The 18,759-nt window shown below is 51.5% G+C and overlaps 2 protein-coding genes and 1 pseudogene across 3 annotated transcripts; 2 read left to right on the forward strand and 1 right to left on the reverse strand.

Annotated features, from left to right (window-relative positions):
• Positions 1 to 236: 236 nt before the first annotated feature.
• LGALS1 (galectin 1) lies at positions 237 to 3,308 on the forward strand. Its single transcript, XM_066361254.1, has 4 exons — positions 237 to 373; positions 1,546 to 1,625; positions 2,669 to 2,840; positions 3,105 to 3,308. Exons 1-4 carry the CDS (start codon positions 365 to 367, stop codon positions 3,249 to 3,251), a joined length of 408 nt encoding a protein of 135 aa, XP_066217351.1. The 5' UTR covers positions 237 to 364; the 3' UTR covers positions 3,252 to 3,308.
• A 6,372-nt stretch (positions 3,309 to 9,680) lies between these two features.
• On the forward strand, positions 9,681 to 16,374 carry NOL12 (nucleolar protein 12). Of its 2 annotated transcripts, none has more exons than XM_066358359.1 (6): positions 9,681 to 9,828; positions 11,107 to 11,212; positions 12,288 to 12,336; positions 12,830 to 12,999; positions 15,472 to 15,569; positions 16,001 to 16,374. In XM_066358359.1, exons 1-6 carry the CDS (start codon positions 9,746 to 9,748, stop codon positions 16,164 to 16,166), a joined length of 672 nt encoding a protein of 223 aa, XP_066214456.1. In that variant the 5' UTR covers positions 9,681 to 9,745; the 3' UTR covers positions 16,167 to 16,374. The 2 variants fall into 2 exon arrangements, with proteins under 2 accessions (XP_066214456.1, XP_066214457.1); XM_066358360.1 differs by having other exon boundaries at positions 12,857 to 12,999.
• Positions 16,375 to 16,798: 424 nt separating this feature from the next.
• Positions 16,799 to 16,887, reverse strand: LOC136390318 (U6 spliceosomal RNA; annotated as a pseudogene).
• Between the last annotated feature and the right edge of the window lie 1,872 nt (positions 16,888 to 18,759).

Consider the following 18,759-nt stretch of genomic DNA (forward strand, 5'->3'; position numbering starts at 1 on the left):
CCCAATCCCTGCCACAGCAGTTTTTTGGTTGTTTTTTTTTTTTTTTTCCTTTGAGGGGTGTGGGAAGGGATGGAGAATGAGAAGTGGAGCCTGGGTCCTGAGGGTGTGGCTGAGAAGAAATGGAGGGTGGTCACCACTCTGATTGGTTAGCTCTGCTCCAGAACTGGCTTCAAAATTCCATTGACTCCTCCTCCAGAGGCCCCTATCATTGTCCTGACTTACAATTGGCTGAGCTTCCAGGGGGCGGGACTCACCGAGGTCTGGTCCAGATAAAAGGGTGGGAGAGGTGGAGGGCCCATCTCTCGGGTGGAGTCTTCAGACAACTGCTGCCACAATCCCCAGGACCATCCTCCTGTCCTCAGTCATGGCTTCTGTGAGTGTGGGGGCCCTGACCCAAGGCTCAGGATGGCATGGGGGCAGACAGCTGGGAGGCGTGGGGGCAAATGCGCATCTGGGTTCTGGTCCCGACAGCGTGGCTTTGAGCAAATATCTTCTCTTTTCTGGGTCTTAGTAGCCACATCTCTAAGATAAGGGTGGGCACCATCGTCTGCAAGGCTTTCTCAGGCTTGAGAATTTTCTGGATTCCTCTATCGTCTGACAGCACAGTTATTTCTTCGAAGGTCTGAGGATCTGCAGCTCTCTGAGCAGTAGTGGAAAGGGTGTGGCCACGGGGGGGGGCGCGCTTTGATGACATCTAGGCCACTGTCCCCTCCCCCTCGTCCACCCTAAAGAGCCTCCTGTCCCCTCCCCCCTGCAGCTGTCCCCAGTCACAGGGCCAAGGCAGTCACCCTCTGCTCTAGAGAGCTCTGAAAAGTTGCCAGGATCTGAGACAGGCTGCCTAGGAGGGGGCCTGCCTGGGTTAGTGAGTGGAGGTGGGGGCTGGGAGAATTCCTCACCATTCCCTCCCCAAAGCTGGAGGGGATGGTGCTAAGAGAGAGAGAGAAGGCAGGATTTTCCTCAGGCCCCAAGGGAAAGGGTTCAAGTTTCTGGCAGAAGGAATCACTCACTAGCAGTTAAGCTGTGCTTTCAATCTTATTAACCCCCAGCCAGCCAGGCTGCAGACTCTGGCCAAGGCCCCTCTCCGTTTTGTAGAAGGGCCTGGCCCTGCTCTGTGGGCTCTCCTCCAGCCCCTGCCCATCTCTGCAGAGAGATTTGAAGGGGAAAGTGGAAGATCTCTCAGCCCCAGGCGCCTTCCTCTCCAGCAGAGGGGCAGACCCTTCCATTCACCTTTCTTTGCCACCAACTCCCTCACTCACAAGGAGTCTGTCTCCATCTATTACTTTAGGCAGTTGGGCACCCTGAAACAGAAATCTCCAAGCTGAACCACAAAAACTTCTAGATCTTGGCTTCTAGAACCTCAGTCGTGATGCAGATAGTAAACTGACGCGGTTGGGTGTAGGGACTTGCCTAGGACCACACTGAGAAAGAAAGGCTGGAATTTGCACCAGTGCTCTTCCTCCTCCGGCTTCCAGTTGGCCAGTGTGAGCCCACCCCCATCCCCACAGCACTAGATCCACTAACCTGGGTGAGGTCTTGTCTACACAGGGTCTGGTCGCCAACAACCTGAATCTCAAACCTGGGGATTGCCTCCGAGTGCGGGGTGAGGTGGCACCTGACGCCAAGAGGTGAGCCTGGCTAGCCTCAGTGACTGAGGTCAGGTAGGGGCATGGACGGGAAGCCCCCACTTCTCCCTCCCCCTCCCGCGGCCCCAGCTGCTGTTTTCCGGATGAGTCACTTCCCCTGCGGAATCTGGATGCCCCTACCATTGTCGCCCCCTCCTCTCCTGCTAGAGTCTATTTAATCTAAACCAGCTGCAGCCCCATCGCCTCCAAGGCTTGCTCCCACCTCCTGGCTCTGGGCGGGACCTGAGGCTGCAAGAAGGGGTGGGGAGAAGTAATGAGAGGAGTGTCACAGCAATGCTCTTTTTTCCCCTGAGCTTCCCCTTTCCTGCGTTCTTCACTCAACCTTTCATTCCTTCAGTCCTTCCTCCACTCATCATTTAATTAGTTGCTCTATCTTCTCAGCAGCTATGTGACCTTCAACTAGTCAACCAACCCACATTAAACCCCAGTTTGTTACTCATAAACCAAAACAAGGGGAATGGTGGTTGTGTGGAGAGTGTGATGTTGGATCTCTCACTGAGGAGGAGATGATCAGTTGACATTACCAAAGAGCTGCACACCTCCCATGCATTATTCATTTCATTCCTACCAAAATGAATTCAGGGGCAAGGATTGCTGTTACTTCCACTTATTGAGTACCTATTGCATGTCATGCATCCTGGTAGGCACCAGGGGAACAAAGATAAACAAGGCAGATAGGACACTTGCACTCCCAGAGACCACCTGGAGGGAGTCTCCAACCTTGACCAAAGGGGCAGGAATACAAACTATTGTCTGTGAGAGTCTTGGTTGTCAGCACGGCAAGACCCAGAGAGATCCTTCTTATGCAGCCCCCATTGTACAGATGAGGACACCGAGACCCAGAGAGGGGCAGGGGCTTGTTCAAGGACACACAGCAAGGAAGTGGCAAGGCCAAGAGCTAGAATTATGTTTCTTGCCTCCTCGCTCAATAAATTCTCCGAGCTAGATGCATTCATGGTGCACTGAATAATAGAAACTGGTTATGGCCATGGAGGCCTCAATCTCTCCCACCTGTTACCCCCTAGCTTTGTGCTGAACCTGGGCAAAGATGGGAACAATGTGGGCCTGCACTTCAATCCTCGCTTCAATGTATATGGGGACATCAACACCATTGTGTGTAACAGCAAGAATGATGGGACCTGGGGGACTGAGCAGCGGGAGTCTGACTTCCCCTTCCAACCTGGAACTGTCACGGAGGTGGGTTGGGGAGTGAGGCAGGGGGCTGGGGCAGGCTGGGGTGAAGCCGAGTTTCTGGGCTAGAGACAGTGGTCCCACATTGCCCTTCTCCCCTCCCTCTCCCTCACCTGCCGTGCCATCCCCCTCTCCCAAGCTCAGGGGCCTTACCCATGTAGTAGGGCTGTCAAGGCTATTAGGAGGAAAGGGCTCTGGAGGGTCCTTGGCCTGTGGCTGGGTGGGACTCACTTGGGGGAACACTGCTCACTGGCCTTCTCTGCTCCCAAGGTGTGCATTTCCCTCGACCAGGCAGACTTGACCATCAAGCTGCCAGATGACTACACATTCAAGTTCCCCAACCGTCTCAACCTGGAGGCCGTCGATTACCTGGCGGTAGAAGGTGACTTCAAGATCAAGGGTATGACCTTTGAGTGAAGCCAGCCAGCGCATAGCCCCTAATAAAGGCAGCTGCCTCTGTTCCCCTGCACCAGCCTCATTTGTGTGTGTGGGTTTTTTTGTTTGTTTGTTTGTTTTTTACAGCGACAGAGAGTCAGAGAGAAGGACAGACAGGGACAGACAGACAGGAACGGAGAGATGAGAAGCATCAATCATTAGTTTTTCATTGCGCATTGCTACACCTTAGTTGTTCATTGATTGCTTTCTCATATGTGCCTTGACCGCGGGCCTTCAGCAGACCAAGTATCAGCAGACCAAGTAACCCTTGCTGGAGCCAGCAACCTTGGGTCCAAGCTGGTGAGCTTTTGCTCAAACCAGATGAACCCACGCTCAAGCTGGTGACCTTGGGGTCTCGAACCTGGGTCCTTCCGCATCTCAGTCCGACGCTCCATCCACTGCGCCACTGCCTGGTCAGGCTGTGTGGGGTTTTTTTTTGTTTTTTGTTTTTTTTAGTATCCATAAACACATTTATTGAACATTTACTATATGTATATGTGTGTGGGTTTTTGTGGGTTTTTTTTGTATTTTTCTGAAGCTGGAAACGGGGAGAGACAGTCAGACAGACTCCCGCATGCGCCCGACCGGGATCCACCCAGCACGCCCACCAGGGGGCGACGCTCTGCCCACCAGGGGGGTCGCTCTGCCGTGACCAGAGCCACTCTAGCGCCTGGGGCAGAGGCCAAGGAGCCATCCCCAGCGCCCCGGCCATCTTTGCTCCAATGGAGCCTTGGCTGCGGGAGGGGAAGAGAGAGACAGAGAGGAATGAGGGGGTGGGGGAGGGAGAAGCAAATGGGCGCTTCTCCTATGTGCCCTGGCCGGGAATCGAACCCGGGTCCCCCGCCTGCCAGGCCGACGCTCTACCGCTGAGCCAACCGGCCAGGGCTGTGTGTGGGTTTTTTGAGGGTGGGTTCCACCAACTCCCTCAGGCTCTGCCCCTTCCTTCACTTCTATTCACTTCCTTAATGCATACTTGCTGAGTGCCAGTGACATCTTTCTGAGTCCCCTGGGCCAAGAAGAGAGCTCAGTATACAGCAGGGGACTTGGTGACTAGAAATAAGATCTAGGCCTGACCTGTGGTGGCGCAGTGGATTAAGCGTTGACCTGGAAATGCTGAGGTCGCCGGTTCAAAACCCTGGGCTTGCCTGGTCAAGGCACATATGGGAGTTGATGCTTCCAGCTCCTCCCCCCCTTCTCTCTCTCTCTCTCTCTCTCTCTCTCTCTCTCTCTCCTCTCTAAAATGAATAAATAAAAAAAATTACTTTAAAAAAAAAAAAAAAAGAAATAAGATCTAGTCACTGCCCTCAAACAGCTCTCAACCTACTGGGCCCCAGCACACAGTAGGTGTTCAGAAGATGTTGAAGAAATGAAACCAGAGGGAGATTGGTGAAGACAGACTGATTCATGCCACGATACCTGGGGTAGCACAGCGAGAGGAGTAAATGGAGCTCCTCATTTGTTTTCATGAGCTAGAACTACATGATGCTCTGGTCTGAACCAGGCCCAGCTGGGCCTTGGGATAGAAGCTTGGCAAATCTCACTCTCCAGGACAGCCAGTGGCAGCCAGGAGGCCCTGGGCAGCTAGCTCTCTTCTGTCCTCAGCCTTCATTTCCTCATCTATAAAATGGGAGTTATTCACACCTGGGCCCTTTCAGGTGGAAGATTATCACTTCAGTGGGTCCCCTAGGAGCACATTTATATAAGTGGGCCAAGGAGGATGGAGTGCACGTGCTGGGGTGCCTATGAGCCACACCTAGTCTCCAGGCTCTCCTGAGTCTCCCACATGGCCACCCAGAAACAGCTTTGGAAATCTGGCTGTGGATGGGCGCCCTCTGCCGGACATTGGAAAAAGTCGCTTCAACTGCTTTTCTCTGGTCCTCTGGGTTCATCCACATTGATTCTCCCTAAACTGGCTGAACACCCATAATACACCAGAACTAGGACTACTGGGAGCCAGATGAAAGCCCCGGGAAAGATAAGAGAGACCACTGTGTTTGGAGGAAGGAAACTGGGCTTGGAATCAGATTTGTGTTCAAACCTCAGCTCCTTCAGTGTTGCTCTCAGACCAGTTACTGAATGTCTCTGAACCTCAGTTTCCTCATTTATCAAATTGCATTAATACTAAATTGATACTTACCCTGTAGAATTGTTATAAGGGTTAGCTAAGACAAAGTAGAGGAATGCATGGTACGTGGCACATAATAAGGGCTCTGTAAATGTTGGTTTCTTTCACCCCTTTTAAGACTCGCTGTGTATCAAGAGCCTATGAAATTGGGCTTGGAAAAATTAAATGGTGCTACGCCCTTAGACCATCTGGGCTCCACCCTCAGCACTCGCTCTTCTTGCCCATATGACCTTGGGCAAGTGACTGCACCTTTCTGAGCCTCAGTAAAATGGGACTCATACCTCAAAAGAAATAATTGTGTAAGGAGCTAAGTAAATAGCAAAATTCCTGTTGCTCTTCATCTTCATCACCTTTTCTATTTAGAGAATGTGCTATCTCTTGCTGTGCCTGGCAAGAAACATAAAAATTGCCCTGACTGGATAGCTCGGTTGGTTGGAGCATCAATGCTGAAGCACAGAGGTTGTCGGTTTGATCCCTGGTCAGGGCACATACAGGAACAGATCAATGTTCCTGTCTCTCTCTCTCTCTCCTCTCCAAAATCAATAAAATAAACTTTAAAAAAAATCATAACATCACCTATCTGCCTGCCTGCATTTCTAAAAAAAAAAAAAAAAAAAAAAAGAAACATAAAAATTTCCAAAATAATGCCAAAAAGAGTGGTGGGTATTTTATTTTTAAATTTTATTTGTTGATTTTAGAGAGAGAGGAGGGGAGATAGAGTGAAAGACAGAAACCAAGGATCGAACCCACAACCTTTGCACATTGTATTGGGATGATGCTTCAACCAACCAAGCTATCTGGCCAAGACAAGTGGTAGGTGTTTTAGATCATGAGCTGCAGTAAAGGGCTCTCAAGCTCCCCCCATCCCCCCCCCCACAAAGTTAGAAGTGGGGAGGCAGCCAGACAGACTCCCACATGTGCCCAACTAGGATCCACCTGGCATGCCCACCAGGGGGCGATGCTCTGCCCATCTGGGGAGAAGACAGCGAGGGGCATTACTCCATTGCCGCCAGAGCCATTCTAGCGCCTGAGGCAGAGGCCATGGAGCCATCCTCAGCGCCCAGGTCAACTTTGCTCCAATGGAGCCTTGGCTGCAGGAGGGGAAGAAAGAGATAGAGAGGAAAGAGAGGGGGAGGGGTGGAGAAGCAGATGGGCGCTTCTCCTGTGTGCCCTGGCCCAGAATCGAACCTAGGACTTCCACATGCCAGGCTGGCGCTCTACCACTGTGCCAACCGGCCAGGGCCTCAAGCTTTTGGAATCTTGGTGAGATTGCTAGTCCCTCATCTCCTTTCCTGAGGTAAAGGGACCTGAAACTCCCCAGGAAGAATTTGAAGCAAAAGCACCTGCCGGAGGTGGTTGGCTTCTCTCTGCATTGGGAGCTTTGGCAGATGAGGTCTCTTTGAGCCTCATGTGGGCCAGCTGCTCAGGCTGGGTGGGCTGCAAAGGCCAACTGCACAATTCCCCTCATGAGGTTACGCATAAGCAGCTGTCTCCTTATGGAGTCCACCTCTGCACCAGACTGGAAGCTCCGAGGGGAGAACCACTCCACATCCAGGACAACAGTTGGGGCATGTTCTGTATATCACTTACCTAACTGGTGTCTTTGGTCAAGTCACTTCCCCTCTCTGAGCCTGTTTCTTTACCCGTATAGTAGGGATGAAGCAGCACCAATCTATCATGAGTCTGGGTGGGGGATAGAACCTGAGAAGCAGCAGGCAGGAGCCCTGAGACCCAGTGCCTGGGACTCACAGGAAGCAGCCCAGCTGCAAAAGGCTTGTTGGGCATCTTTGAGGACATCACTGCAGCCAGGGCAATGCTTCTACCCAGAGGGAGGATGTTAAGGTGGACATCAGGGCACAACCCCCAGGGGATGGAGGGTCAAAGGGATAGTTGTTCATTATCCTGAAGCCCCACCATTCAGGCAGCACCATACTGTGCCCTGGGTTTGAGGATAACTTGCTCTCAAAACCAACATGGAATCCCCTGGGAGAGGACCCTCATGGAATGGGTTCAACTTTCATGGAGAGATGCATTTACTGTGTGCCTGGCTCCTTCCAAAACTCAGGGTCTCCATATTGCCCTTCAAAGGGGCCTTGCTACATTCTGGGGGAGTGATCCCTCTGGCCAGTGGCCCAGGATGCTGGGCCATGAGACCAGTGAACCAGAATCAAGCCTCAGCTTTGCCATAGAGTAGCAGTGTAACCCTGAACAAATCACTTCCCCTCTCTGAAATAATACTGTAGTTCCATTCCCTACTCCATGTGCCTAGCACTCAGCAAGCACTCAATTCTGTGCTTACTTGTGCTCTGGGTTCCAGTAACTTATTAAAGGAAAGGGTTGCATCCTAAGAGCCTCTTATTCCTCTGGTATCCCCACTCTCAGCCAGTACTGGGGTCACCTCCTCTGGGAAGTGCTCCACACTGGAGGAGCCAACCCTGAGTCCTGCAGGCTCCTGTGCTTTTCCTGCAGAGGTACTCACTGACCCTGCAGGACCACCCAGCACAGATGAGTTCAGAATGGAGTGCTAACCTAAAAATGAAATAGCCCTTCAGTGGTAGGCTGACGCTCTACCACTGTGCCAACCTTCAAAGTGAGAGACAAATAAACATTTATTTGAGACCAATAAGAAGAACTATTCAGGGATCATTATTTCAGGCAAAAGCCCAAATAATATTCTGATTAGAAGACAAAGACAAGTAGTATTTATGAGAATGGGAGGGGAACAATTACATCAACAGAAGGAAGGCATTTCTATTGGTACAGATAACATAACATAGTGATGTTAATTCTAAATAGTGTTTTTAATTTTCAGTCCAGTAGTCATCATCCCTTTAGTCAAAATTTCTTGCTGTCTTTGCAAACAGTTCTTTGGGGGAACAAGGTTGCTGAAGCCCTGTCCAGAGGTTATTTTGCCATTTTAACATTCTAAAGATTTGACCCATAAGGCAGGCAGTTCCTCTTGGATGATGGCCGCTCTGGCTCCATTTTAAAGTGGCTTCATTTATATTACTGTTTACAGGGAGATTCAAGCATGCAATCTGTTACTAAAATTCCCCTAAAGGTGTTTTACTAAATGCTTTCACATTCGGGTCCTCATTTTCTGTACAGAATAAATTATTATACCCCCATTCCATACTTGGGGGAAACTGAGGCATAGATAGCTTGTGTAGCAAACACGTGTGGCATGTAATATGTTGCATGTTTCATAATTCACTTATTTCCCACAGTCATGTTCTTACAGTTTGTTCCATGGACCAGCAGCATCAGCATCACCTGAGAACATTTTATTTATTTATTTGATATTTAGGTTCTAATTTTAATTTTTTATTATTATTATTTTACAGGGACAGAGAGTCAGAGAGAGGGATAGAGAGGGACAGACAGGAACGGAGAGAGATGAGAAGCATCAATCATCAGTTTTTCGTTGCGACACCTTAGTTGTTCATTGATTGCTTTCTCATATGTGCCTTGACCACGGGCCTTCAGCAGACCGAGTAACCCCTTCCCTGAGCCAGGGACCTTGGGTTCAAGCTGGTGAGCTTTTTTTTTTATTATTATTATTTTATTTATTTATTTACTTATTTATTTTTGCTCAAGCCAGAAGAGTCCGCCCTCAAGCTGGTGACCTCGGGGTCTCGAACCTGGGTCTTCCGCATCCCAGTCCGACGCTCTAACCACTGCGCTACCGCCTGGTCAGGCCTGAGAACATTTTAAAAATGCAAATTCTAGGACTCGAAAGTGGGCCTGCTCACTAGAAACTCTGGAGTGGGGCCAAGCGATCCGGGTTCCAACAAGCCCTCCAGGAGATTCTGGTGCACGCCAATGTTTGAAAACCTCTGTCTTACAATAACACTACAAAATCACTATAATTATTACCATTTTACAAACAGTGCAATTCAGGCACAGCAAAGACAATTGGTCCAGCCTCTTTTTTTTTTTTTTTTCCTTTTAGATACCAGGATTCTAATCCAGGTAGGTAGTTTGGTTCCAGAAACGTGGTGTTGGAGAGCACCACCAAGTTAAGATCAGGATCTCAAGTAGGATCAGCAATCTTTGGTCATTCGTTAATAACTTCGTATTGAACGGCTACTGTGCGCCAGGTACCGTGCTGAGTGTTGGGACCTGGGAACTCGCTCTCACTTGTCCAAGAAATGGGGCTGGGAGTCTCCGAGCAAAGACCTGTTAACACCGACCAGGGAGCGGTGAGGAGAGTCTGGAGCGGTCCCTTTAAAAGACCGGACCTGGTGAGCGGAACTGAGGAGCAACTTTGTGAGACGCCCCGGAAGGCCGAAAACTGTACATCCGGAAGTGTCTTAGGCGAACGTGAACCGAACAGCTCAGGCCCACAGTTATGGCCCGCAACAAGAAGAAGAAGCGAGATAGCTATAACCCGCGGCTGCGACTCGTTCTCAGCTTCGACGAGGAGAAGCGGCGGTGAGTGCTAACGCTGGACCATATGCTCTAGTGTTGCGGACAAGGCCTATGTCAGGGCCGAGTCGCTCACGCAGAGGATTCTTCCGGCCCCGCCCCCTTGTAGTCCGGGGCTCCCCCTGTACGCCCTCCCGCAGAATGGGAGCGGCCGCTCTCGGCCCCTAGCCTGTGGAATGGAATCTCCCGCCGGTCCGCCCTCCCTTGGCTCTTGTGGGAGCATCAACGCACATAATTTCTGTTTGCAACGGAAGAGCCGGGAGTTCGGTTCTCGGAGCAATGGCTTCGACCTCCCTAGCCCAGACCAGTAGCCCTGCACGTTGTATTCTCAGCTTTTTTTTTTTAATTTGTTTACTGATTTGAGAGAGACGGAAACATCAATTTGTTACACTTGGTTTTAGCCAAAAGGCCGAAAAGCGATGGAACACTAATTCGTTCTTCCACTTATGCGCTTATTGATTGATTCTTATATGTGTCCTGACCAGGATGGAACCCGCAACCTTGGCATATTGCTGAGGCTCTAACCAACTGATCTACCCAGTCAGGTCTCAGCTGTTGTTGATAAATGATGAGGGAATGAAATGAGTGGCCTAACTTAAGTTCATTTACTCACTCATCAGACATTTACTCTTACAGTTTGTGTGCCCCCTTGGCATATGGTAGTGAGTCAACGAAAAACCTAGTGTTGGGGAGGGTAATAGATGGAAACATTGCAGTCCACGCTACAGAGCTGAGAAGTGGTGGGGATCAGATAGATGGACGGAGGGAACGAAATGCTGGGGCATCCACAGGCTCGACACAGCTGGTCCCAGGGGGCGTGTGTCCTGGGGAAATGCAGTGTTGGTCCAGCAGAAAGTGTAGAGGTCTGGGTCAGGATTGCCTTGAAAGTCCCGTGAGACAGGGCTGAATTCACTGGGGAATGAAATTTGGCAGTATAGAAGAAGCCCCACCTGCTCTAAGCCCCGCCTGTTCTGAGTTCAAAGGCCCACAACCTATGCCCATCACCTGGCCCTGTTGCTTGAAGTTGAGAGCCTTGAGGGTAGTGAGTAGAAAGAGGCAGCATCACCCTTTTTCATAACCTCACACTCTGTGATCTTGGGCAGATAACCTCGCCTTTCCGTGCCTCAGTGACCCCTTCTATAAAACAGATTAGAGAGGATTACATGAGTTAACACATGTTAATTTTTGGAATGGTGCTTGGCATAGTGAGTGCAATTTAGCTGCTTTGGGAGCAAGCCTTTCTTTCCTTGTATCTCCTGACTATCCCTTGCCTCTTTCCTGTAGGGAGTACCTGACAGGCTTCCACAAGCGGAAGGTGGAGCGGAAGAAGGCAGCCATAGAGGAAATCAAGCAGCGGCTCAAGCAGGAACAGAAGAAGCTCCGGGAAGAGGTGCAGAGGGGGGAGGGCAGAAGAGTCAGAGACTGACTCCCAGGGTACTGACTTGAAACCTTGGATGGCCTGAATGGGTATCTGCAGGGATGAGGGGAGGTATGAGCAGGCCTGGGAAGCAGTGTGTACTGGTTGAGACACTGTGGGCCTATGTCTGGGGAAGGTTTAGGAAGGAATCTCCTGGTCTTTCACTCACTCAACCTGGAGCCAAGCAGTGCCCCTGCCTGAAGTGGAGAGGAAAGGCTATCATATGGCCCTGGCTGGTTGGCCCAGTGCATAGAGCATCGGCCTGGTGTATAGATATTCCAGGTTCAATTCTCAGTCAGGGCACACAAGAGAAGCGACCATCTGTTTCTTTCCATCTCCCTCTTCTCCCCCTTCTCCCTCTTCTTCCCCTCCTCGCCTTCCTCTACCTCTTCTCCCCCTTCTCCTCCCTTTCCCTCTTCCCCCTCTTCCCCTCCTGCAGCCAGTGGCCCAATCATTTCAAGCATTGGCCCAGGTTCTGAGGATAGCTTGGTTGATCCAAGTGTGTCACCTTCAGGTGCTAAAAATAGCTCAGTTGATTCAAGCATCAGCCCCAGACAGGGGTTGCTGAGTGGATTAGGTCAGGGCACATGTGGGAGTCTGTCTCACTGTCTCCCCTCCTTTCACTTAAAAAAAAAAAGCCCTGGCCAGTTGGCTCAGTGGTGAGCATCAGTCTGGCATGTAGACATCCCAGGTTCGCTTACCAGCCAGGGCACACAGGAAAAGCACCCATCTACTTCTCCATTCTTCCCCCTCTCCTTTATCTCTCTCTTCTCCTCCTGCAGCCAAGGCTCCATTGGAGCAAAGTTGGCCTGGGCGCTGAGGATGGCTCCATGGCCTCCACCTCAGGCACTAGAACAGCTCCGGTTGGAATGGAGCAATGACCCAGATGAGCGCATTGCCCCCTGGTGGACATGCTGGGTGGATCCCAGTTGGGTGCATGCGGGAGTCTGTCTCTCTGCCTCCCTGCTTCTCACTTCAGAAAAATACAAAAAAAAAAAAAAAAAGTAAGGCTATCATACTTACTGTGTTCCCTTCCCTCTGGTTTCAGCGCCACCAGGAATACTTGAAGATGCTAGCAGAAAGAGAGGAGGCACTGGGTAAGTCCTATAGTTGGCCTGATCTGAAGAATAGCCAATAGGCCTGGGTTTATTTATCCCTTGGTGAGTGGGAGGGTAGGGATGTAGGAGTTGCACTTCCTTAGCTGTAGGGTCTTGATATTGTCCCGGGGGGCCAGAGGTGGTCATTGGGTATCTCTAAATGTGAGTGGGTCAGAGATGGGGAGGAGACCCAAACCTCTTGGTAAATCAATCCTGAGCAGACAGCCCAGTTTCTGAGGCCTGGAGGGATGGAGGGTAGAGAGGAAGGGGCAGCAGCAGCTCCTGGTGTCACACTGGGCCTGTCCTAGATGGGGGCCAGGTGATCTGAGGTTTTCCCAGAACACAAAAGGAGGAGTTGTATTGATGACAACATTTATTGGCAGGCCAGGCTCTGGAGCTGGTGACTTCCTGGATACTCTCCAGAGTAGAGGGGGCCATTGCACTCCAGGATTAGGAGGGGCTGGAGCTTGGTTAATTATACCCTGCATCTAAGGCCTGGTTCTGTGCCCACCCTGCACAGAGGAGGCAGACGAACTGGACCAGTTGGTGACAGCAAAGACAGAGTCAGTTCAGTACGACCACCCCAACCACACAGTCACTGTGACCACCATCAGCAACCTGGACCTCTCAGGGGCCCGTCTGCTCGGACTGCCCCCACCTGAAGTGAGTGTCACTCCCAGCCCTGAAAAAGAAGGGACATGGGGGCAGCCTGGCTTGTCAGGGGTTGCTAAGTGCTGGTCCATGTCATGGAGACTCCAATGCAAGGAGCTCTTTCCCTTCTGGGCCTGGACAAAATCCTTGAGCCCTGGGGCTTCAGAGGCAGCTCCACTGCTGAGCAGCTGTGGAGCTGGGCTTCTCTTGCCTCTACTTTTACTGGAGTTTACTGATAGTAGCACCAGCCTTGTGGGATTGCCGTGAGGTTAAAAGTTGTGAACTCGGCCTGACCTGTGGTGGCACAGTGGGATAAAGCGTCGACCTGGAAGTGCTGAGGTCGCTGGTTCAAAACCCTGGGCTTGCCTGGTCAAGGCACATATGGGAGTTGATGCTTCCAGCTCCTCCCCACCTTCTCTCTCTCTGTCTCTCCTCTCTCTCTCTCTCTCTGTCTCTCCCTCTCCTCTCTAAAATGAAAAAAAAAAAAAGTTGTGAACTCGTGAGAAGCATTAAGATAGCTGTTTAGGCCCTGGCTGGTTGGCTCAGTGGTAGAGCGTCGGCCTGGCGTGCAGGAGTCCCGGGTTCAATTCCCAGCCAAGGCACACAGGAGAAGCGCCCATCTGCTTCTCCACCCCTCCCCCTCTCCTTCCTCTCTGTCTCTCTCTTCCCCTCCCGCAGCCAAGGCTCCATTGGAGCAAAGTTGGCCCGGGCGTTGAGGATGGCTCCATGGCCTCTGCCTCAGGCGCTAGAATGGCTCTGGTTACAACAGAGCAAGGCCCCAGATGAGCAGAGCATCGCCCCCTGGTGGGCATGCCGGTGGATCCCATGCCAGTCGGGCGCATGCGGGAATCTGACTGCCTCCCCGTTTCCAGCTTCCGAAAAATACAAAAAAAAAAAAAGATAGCTGTTTATGGGCCCTGGTAGGGTAGCTCAGTTGCTTAGAACATCACCTCAATATGCTAAGGTTGTGGGTTTGATCCCTAGTTAGAGCACACACAACAAACAACCAATGAATGCACAACCAAGTGGAACAACAGATCAATATTTCTCTCAAATCAGTGAATAATTTTTTTTTGTAAATAAATTTTTTTAAAAAAACAGTTGTGCCCTGGCCGGTTGGCTCAGCGGTAGAGCGTCGGCCTAGCGTGCGGAGGACCCGGGTTCGATTCCCGGCCAGGGCACACAGGAGAAGCGCCCATTTGCTTCTCCACCCCTCCGCCGCGCTTTCCTCTCTGTCTCTCTCTTCCCCTCCCGCAGCCAAGGCTCCATTGGAGCAAAGATGGCCCGGGCACTGGGGATGGCTCTGTGGCCTCTGCCTCAGGCGCTAGAGTGGCTCTGGTCGCAACATGGCGACGCCCAGGATGGGCAGAGCATCGCCCCCTGGTGGGCAGAGCTCGCCCCTGGTGGGCGTGCCGGGTGGATCCCGGTCGGGTGCATGCGGGAGTCTGTCTGACTGTCTCTCCCTGTTACCAGCTTCAGAAAAATGAAAAAACAAACAAACAAACAAAAAAAACCAGTTGTTTACAAGCCCTGGCCGGTTGGCTCAGTGGTAGAGCGTCGGCCTGGCGTGCAGAGGTCCCAGGTTCGATTCCCGGCCAGGGCACACAGGAGAAGCGCCCATCTGCTTCTCCACCCCTCCCCCTCTCCTTCTTCTCTGTCTCTCTTCCCCTCCCATGGCGAGGCTTCATTGGAGCAAAGATGGCCCGGGCGCTGGGGATGGGAGCCTCTGCCCCAGGCTCTGGTCGCAACAGAGCAACGCCCCGGAGGGGCAGAGCATCACCCCCTGGTGGGCGTGCCGGGTGGATCCCGGTCGGTCGCATGCGAGAGTCTGTCTGACTGTCTCTCCCCATTTCCAGCTTCAGAAAAATACAAAAAAACAAAACAAAACAGTTGTTTACAGTAATCACATTGCATGATAAGCAGAAATAACACAGTATATCTGTGTGCACTGACAGTGAGTTTTCAACCTATGGGTTGTAAGTTATTAGCAAGTTGTGACCAACATTTTTCAAAAGTAAAAAATAAATAGAAGAGAATTATTGAAAATATCAGAAAGCATCACAGTAAGTTTATTTCAGTTAAAGTTGTGTCTGTCTGAGTTGTATAGAAATTTATATATAAACACCATTACAAAGTAAAGCACATTTCCTATCATGGGTTGTAGTGTGCTTAAGTCCAGAGCCACTACTTTTTTGTGTGTTCAGTCTTCTGAAAGTTCTGATACAAAGACAAGTCTTGTCCCCATTTTAGGGTTCTCCCATCTTTGAGTGTTAAGTGTCTACTGGAAGCTGAGGCAATGGAGGACTCTGAAGCACAGCTCTCCCCTGGGTAATACCTGCTCCAGGGCATACACAGCCTTCCTTCCCTGAGCCTCGGCCCAGGCCTGGGAGGCAGCAGATTGCTCCCTGACTCAACAGAGCCATGATTGCCCAGGCCTCCCAATCCATTGTTGTCTGTGACGGTCTTTGTCCTATGTTTCTTTAGCAGGTGGACAGGCTTGGGACTGAGGAGGAGGTGTCATCCATGGAGAAGCCAACCAAAGCCTTACCCAGGAAATCCAGAGACCCCTTGTTATCCCAGCGGTGAGCCAAGGCCTGTCCTTTCCTGTGAATCTGCTCTGCATGGTTGGCATTGACCCGGTCTGTAGAGCCACTTCCTACTGGCTTGTCGGGAGTGGTGTAGGGCAGGTGTGGGACCCAGAGTGGCCCTCTGCTCTGCCTGTCTGGTGGTCCTCAGTTCCTCCTCAGTGTCCCTCACCCCCATCCCCCAAGAATGGCTGACCCTAGTGCCCTTCACCTTGGGGTCAGGGTCTTTCTCTCTGAGCTAAGGAGCTGGCAGGCCCTCTGGGGTCAGAATAGGCTGCCTTTGGAATGGACTTGGTACTTCCAGTATTCAGGGCTTGTCCTGACTTCTGCATGAGCAGGGCCATCAGTCACCTCCAACCCAACACTTTTGCCCTGTTCCCCTGAATTAACTGAGGCCCTAATCTCACTAGCCTTTCACCCTCCGACAGGATCTCCTCTCTCACGGCATCGCTGCATGCACACAACCGCAAAAAAGTTAAGAGGAAACACTCCCGACAGACCCAGGACTCCACAAAGAAGCCCCCGAGTGCCACTCGTACTAGCAAGACCCAGCGCCGCCGGATGACTGGCAAAGCCCGGCACAGTGGAGAATGAGCCCGAGAACCGGGCCAGGCCCCATCCTAGGCTGCAAGGATCTGTCCTGTCTCTCCTCGGCTATCCCCGTAACCCAGCCTGCACCAAAGCCTGGGACTTTTACCCCAGACAGAGCAGGCACCTGAGAATTGGCCTCCATCAGGAGGAACCTTTAGGGTCAAATCGGGAGCATCTTCCCAAATATATACCCCACTGGGCCTTCATCAGATTTGCGAAACTAAGTGCAGTGTGGATTGTTTGTCCTTGTTCTTGATGCTAAACACCAAGGGTAGGTTTCTGGGGTGGTGGGCATGGTCAGGAAGTTGGGTCCATCCTCCCCTTCCAGCACTTTTGCCTATGAGTGTGAAAAGACAGTGTTGGGTCCAGGCCCCCTAATGGGTGCAGACCAGCATAATCACTGGTAGAATCCAGAGTCTGCCTGCTGAAATGCAAGCAACTGGGGTGGGGAGGTGAGAAGTGCCTAGTTCTACCCTTTACTGGCTGAGATGGCATGTCCCTTGCTTTGGTCTCTTTTGTTTCCTCAGTTGACATTGAGGTGTTAGAAGCGGATGAGTCTTGTGCTCTCCACCCTGAAACTGGGCCAGTTTCCCAGGCTTCCGCAGCTCCCAGGTGCAAGGAGAGATTCATCTTTCTTTTTTTTTTAATGCTTCATGAGTTTGTGTGTCATCCTTGCACAAGAGCTATGCTAATCTCCTCTGTATTGTTCCCATTTTATTAGGGGTTTTTTTTGTTGTTTTTGTGACAGAGAGAGACAGAAGGACAGATAGGGAGAGGCAGACAGGAAGGGAGAGAGATGAGAAGCATTAATTCTTCGTTGCAGCCCCTTAGTTATTCATTGATTGTTTTCCCATATATGCCTTGACTGGGAGGCTACAGCAGACCCAGTGACCCCTTGCTCAAGCCAGCAACCTTGGGCTCAAGCTGGTGAGCCTTGCTCAAACCAGATGAGCCCACACTCAAGCTGGTGACCTCAAGGTTTTGCACCTGGGTCCTCAGCATCCCAGTCTGATGCTCTATCCACTGCGCCACCACTTGGTCAGGCTGATTAATCCTTTTTAAAGAAAAGCATCTCGATCCTGGCTGGTTGGCCCAGCAGTAGAGTGTCAGCCTGGTGTGTGGAAGTCCTGGGTTCAATTCCTGGTCTGGCTTGAACGGGTGGTGGCGCAGTGGATAGAGCGTTGGACTGGGATGAGGAAGGACCCAGGTTCGAGACCCCGAGGTCGCCAGCTTGAGCACAGGCTCATCTGGCTTGAGCAAAAAGCTCACCAGCTTGGACCCAGGGTCGCTGGCTCCAGCAAGGGGTTACTCAGTCTGCTGAAGGCTCACAGTCAAGGCACATATGAGAAAGCAATCAATGAACAGCTAAGAAGTCACAACGCGCAACGAAAAACTAATGATTGATGCTTCTCATCTGTCTCCATTCCTGTCTGTCTGTCCCTGTCTATCCCTCTGACTCTCTCTCTGTCTCTGTAAAAAAAAAAAAAAATTCCTGGTCTGGGCACACAGGAGAAGCACCCATCTGCTTCTCCACCCCTCCCCCTCTCCTTCCTCTCTGTCTCTCTCTTCCCCTCCCGCAGCCAAGGCTGCACTGGAGCAAAGTTGGCCCGGGCGCTGAGGATGGCTTTATGGCCTCTGCCTCAGGCGTTAGAATGGCTCTGGCTGCACTGGAGCAACACCCCCTGGTGGGCATGCCAGGTGGACCCCAGTCGAGCGCATGCAGGAGTCTGTCTGACTCCTCCCCACTTCTAAGTTCAGAAAAATACAAAAAAGAAAAGAAAAAAATTAAAAAGCGTCTCACCTGAAAGTGTGGCCCTCTCCAAGCAGACCCCCCCCGCCAGGCACCCAGCTGGTGTTCTGCAATGCTGCCATTTCTTCATACTCCTTCCAGATCTTCAAGCTTGGCCTCAGTTATTGAAAACCAGCCTTGTCCCTTCTTTGTCTCAGCTTACTAGTGACCCACCTCACACACTCTGCTGTTCTCCTGATCAGGAGGTGCCCTGGGCAGAATCTGCCTGCAAAAGGTAGGAGTGGTACCATCAAGGACACCAGAGCATTGTTCTGGGGCATTGTCGGATTCCCCCCATACCACTTACTGGTTCCCGTGATTCTGAGCTGGAGCGCTCAGATTTCATGTTGTACCCTGATTAGGGGACCCATGCTGGGCCCTAATGCAAGGACTGAAAGTTCTTGACTAGTGTGGAAGATGGTCCAGGTGACAGGAAAGTGCTGTCATGGAAGCACAGCTACAAGGTCCATGGCCTTTGGACTTGGGATTCTGGAGGAGAGGGAGCCGAAGTCTGTGTGGCAGCCTTCCTGCCACTCACCCCATGGAGAGCCTTCCAGGAGCAGCCCTTCCTCACCATTGGGTGGCTCAGGAACAGTGGTTCTTGTTAGGCTGCACCTGGGGGGTGGAGAGGGCAGGTGCTTTCCCATGTCATCATCAACACCTACTGCGTATCTGGTGATATCTGATCATGGCTGATGAAGGGCTGAAGGCCACACCTGGGCATGGAATGCAAAGCTCAGGGCTTAGGCCTCATAACCTGGCTTCTCAGCTCTTTTTACCTGCTCTTCCTGCTGCCTTTCGGTTGTC

Source organism: Saccopteryx leptura, chromosome 1 (genome assembly GCF_036850995.1).
Source record: "Saccopteryx leptura isolate mSacLep1 chromosome 1, mSacLep1_pri_phased_curated, whole genome shotgun sequence".
In the NCBI taxonomy this organism is placed as follows: Eukaryota; Metazoa; Chordata; class Mammalia; order Chiroptera; family Emballonuridae; genus Saccopteryx; species Saccopteryx leptura.

Coding starts and splice junctions, on each gene's coding strand:
- LGALS1 (XM_066361254.1), top strand. Junction 1,626..2,668: donor GTGGCACCTGACGCCAAGAG/GTGAGCCTGGCT, acceptor GTTACCCCCTAG/CTTTGTGCTGAACCTGGGCA. Junction 2,841..3,104: donor AACCTGGAACTGTCACGGAG/GTGGGTTGGGGA, acceptor TCTGCTCCCAAG/GTGTGCATTTCCCTCGACCA.
- NOL12 (XM_066358359.1), top strand. CDS start 9,746: ATGGCCCGCAACAAGAAGAAGAAGCGAGATAGCTATAACCCGCGGCTG. Junction 9,829..11,106: donor TTCGACGAGGAGAAGCGGCG/GTGAGTGCTAAC, acceptor TCTTTCCTGTAG/GGAGTACCTGACAGGCTTCC. Junction 11,213..12,287: donor AGAAGAAGCTCCGGGAAGAG/GTGCAGAGGGGG, acceptor CTCTGGTTTCAG/CGCCACCAGGAATACTTGAA.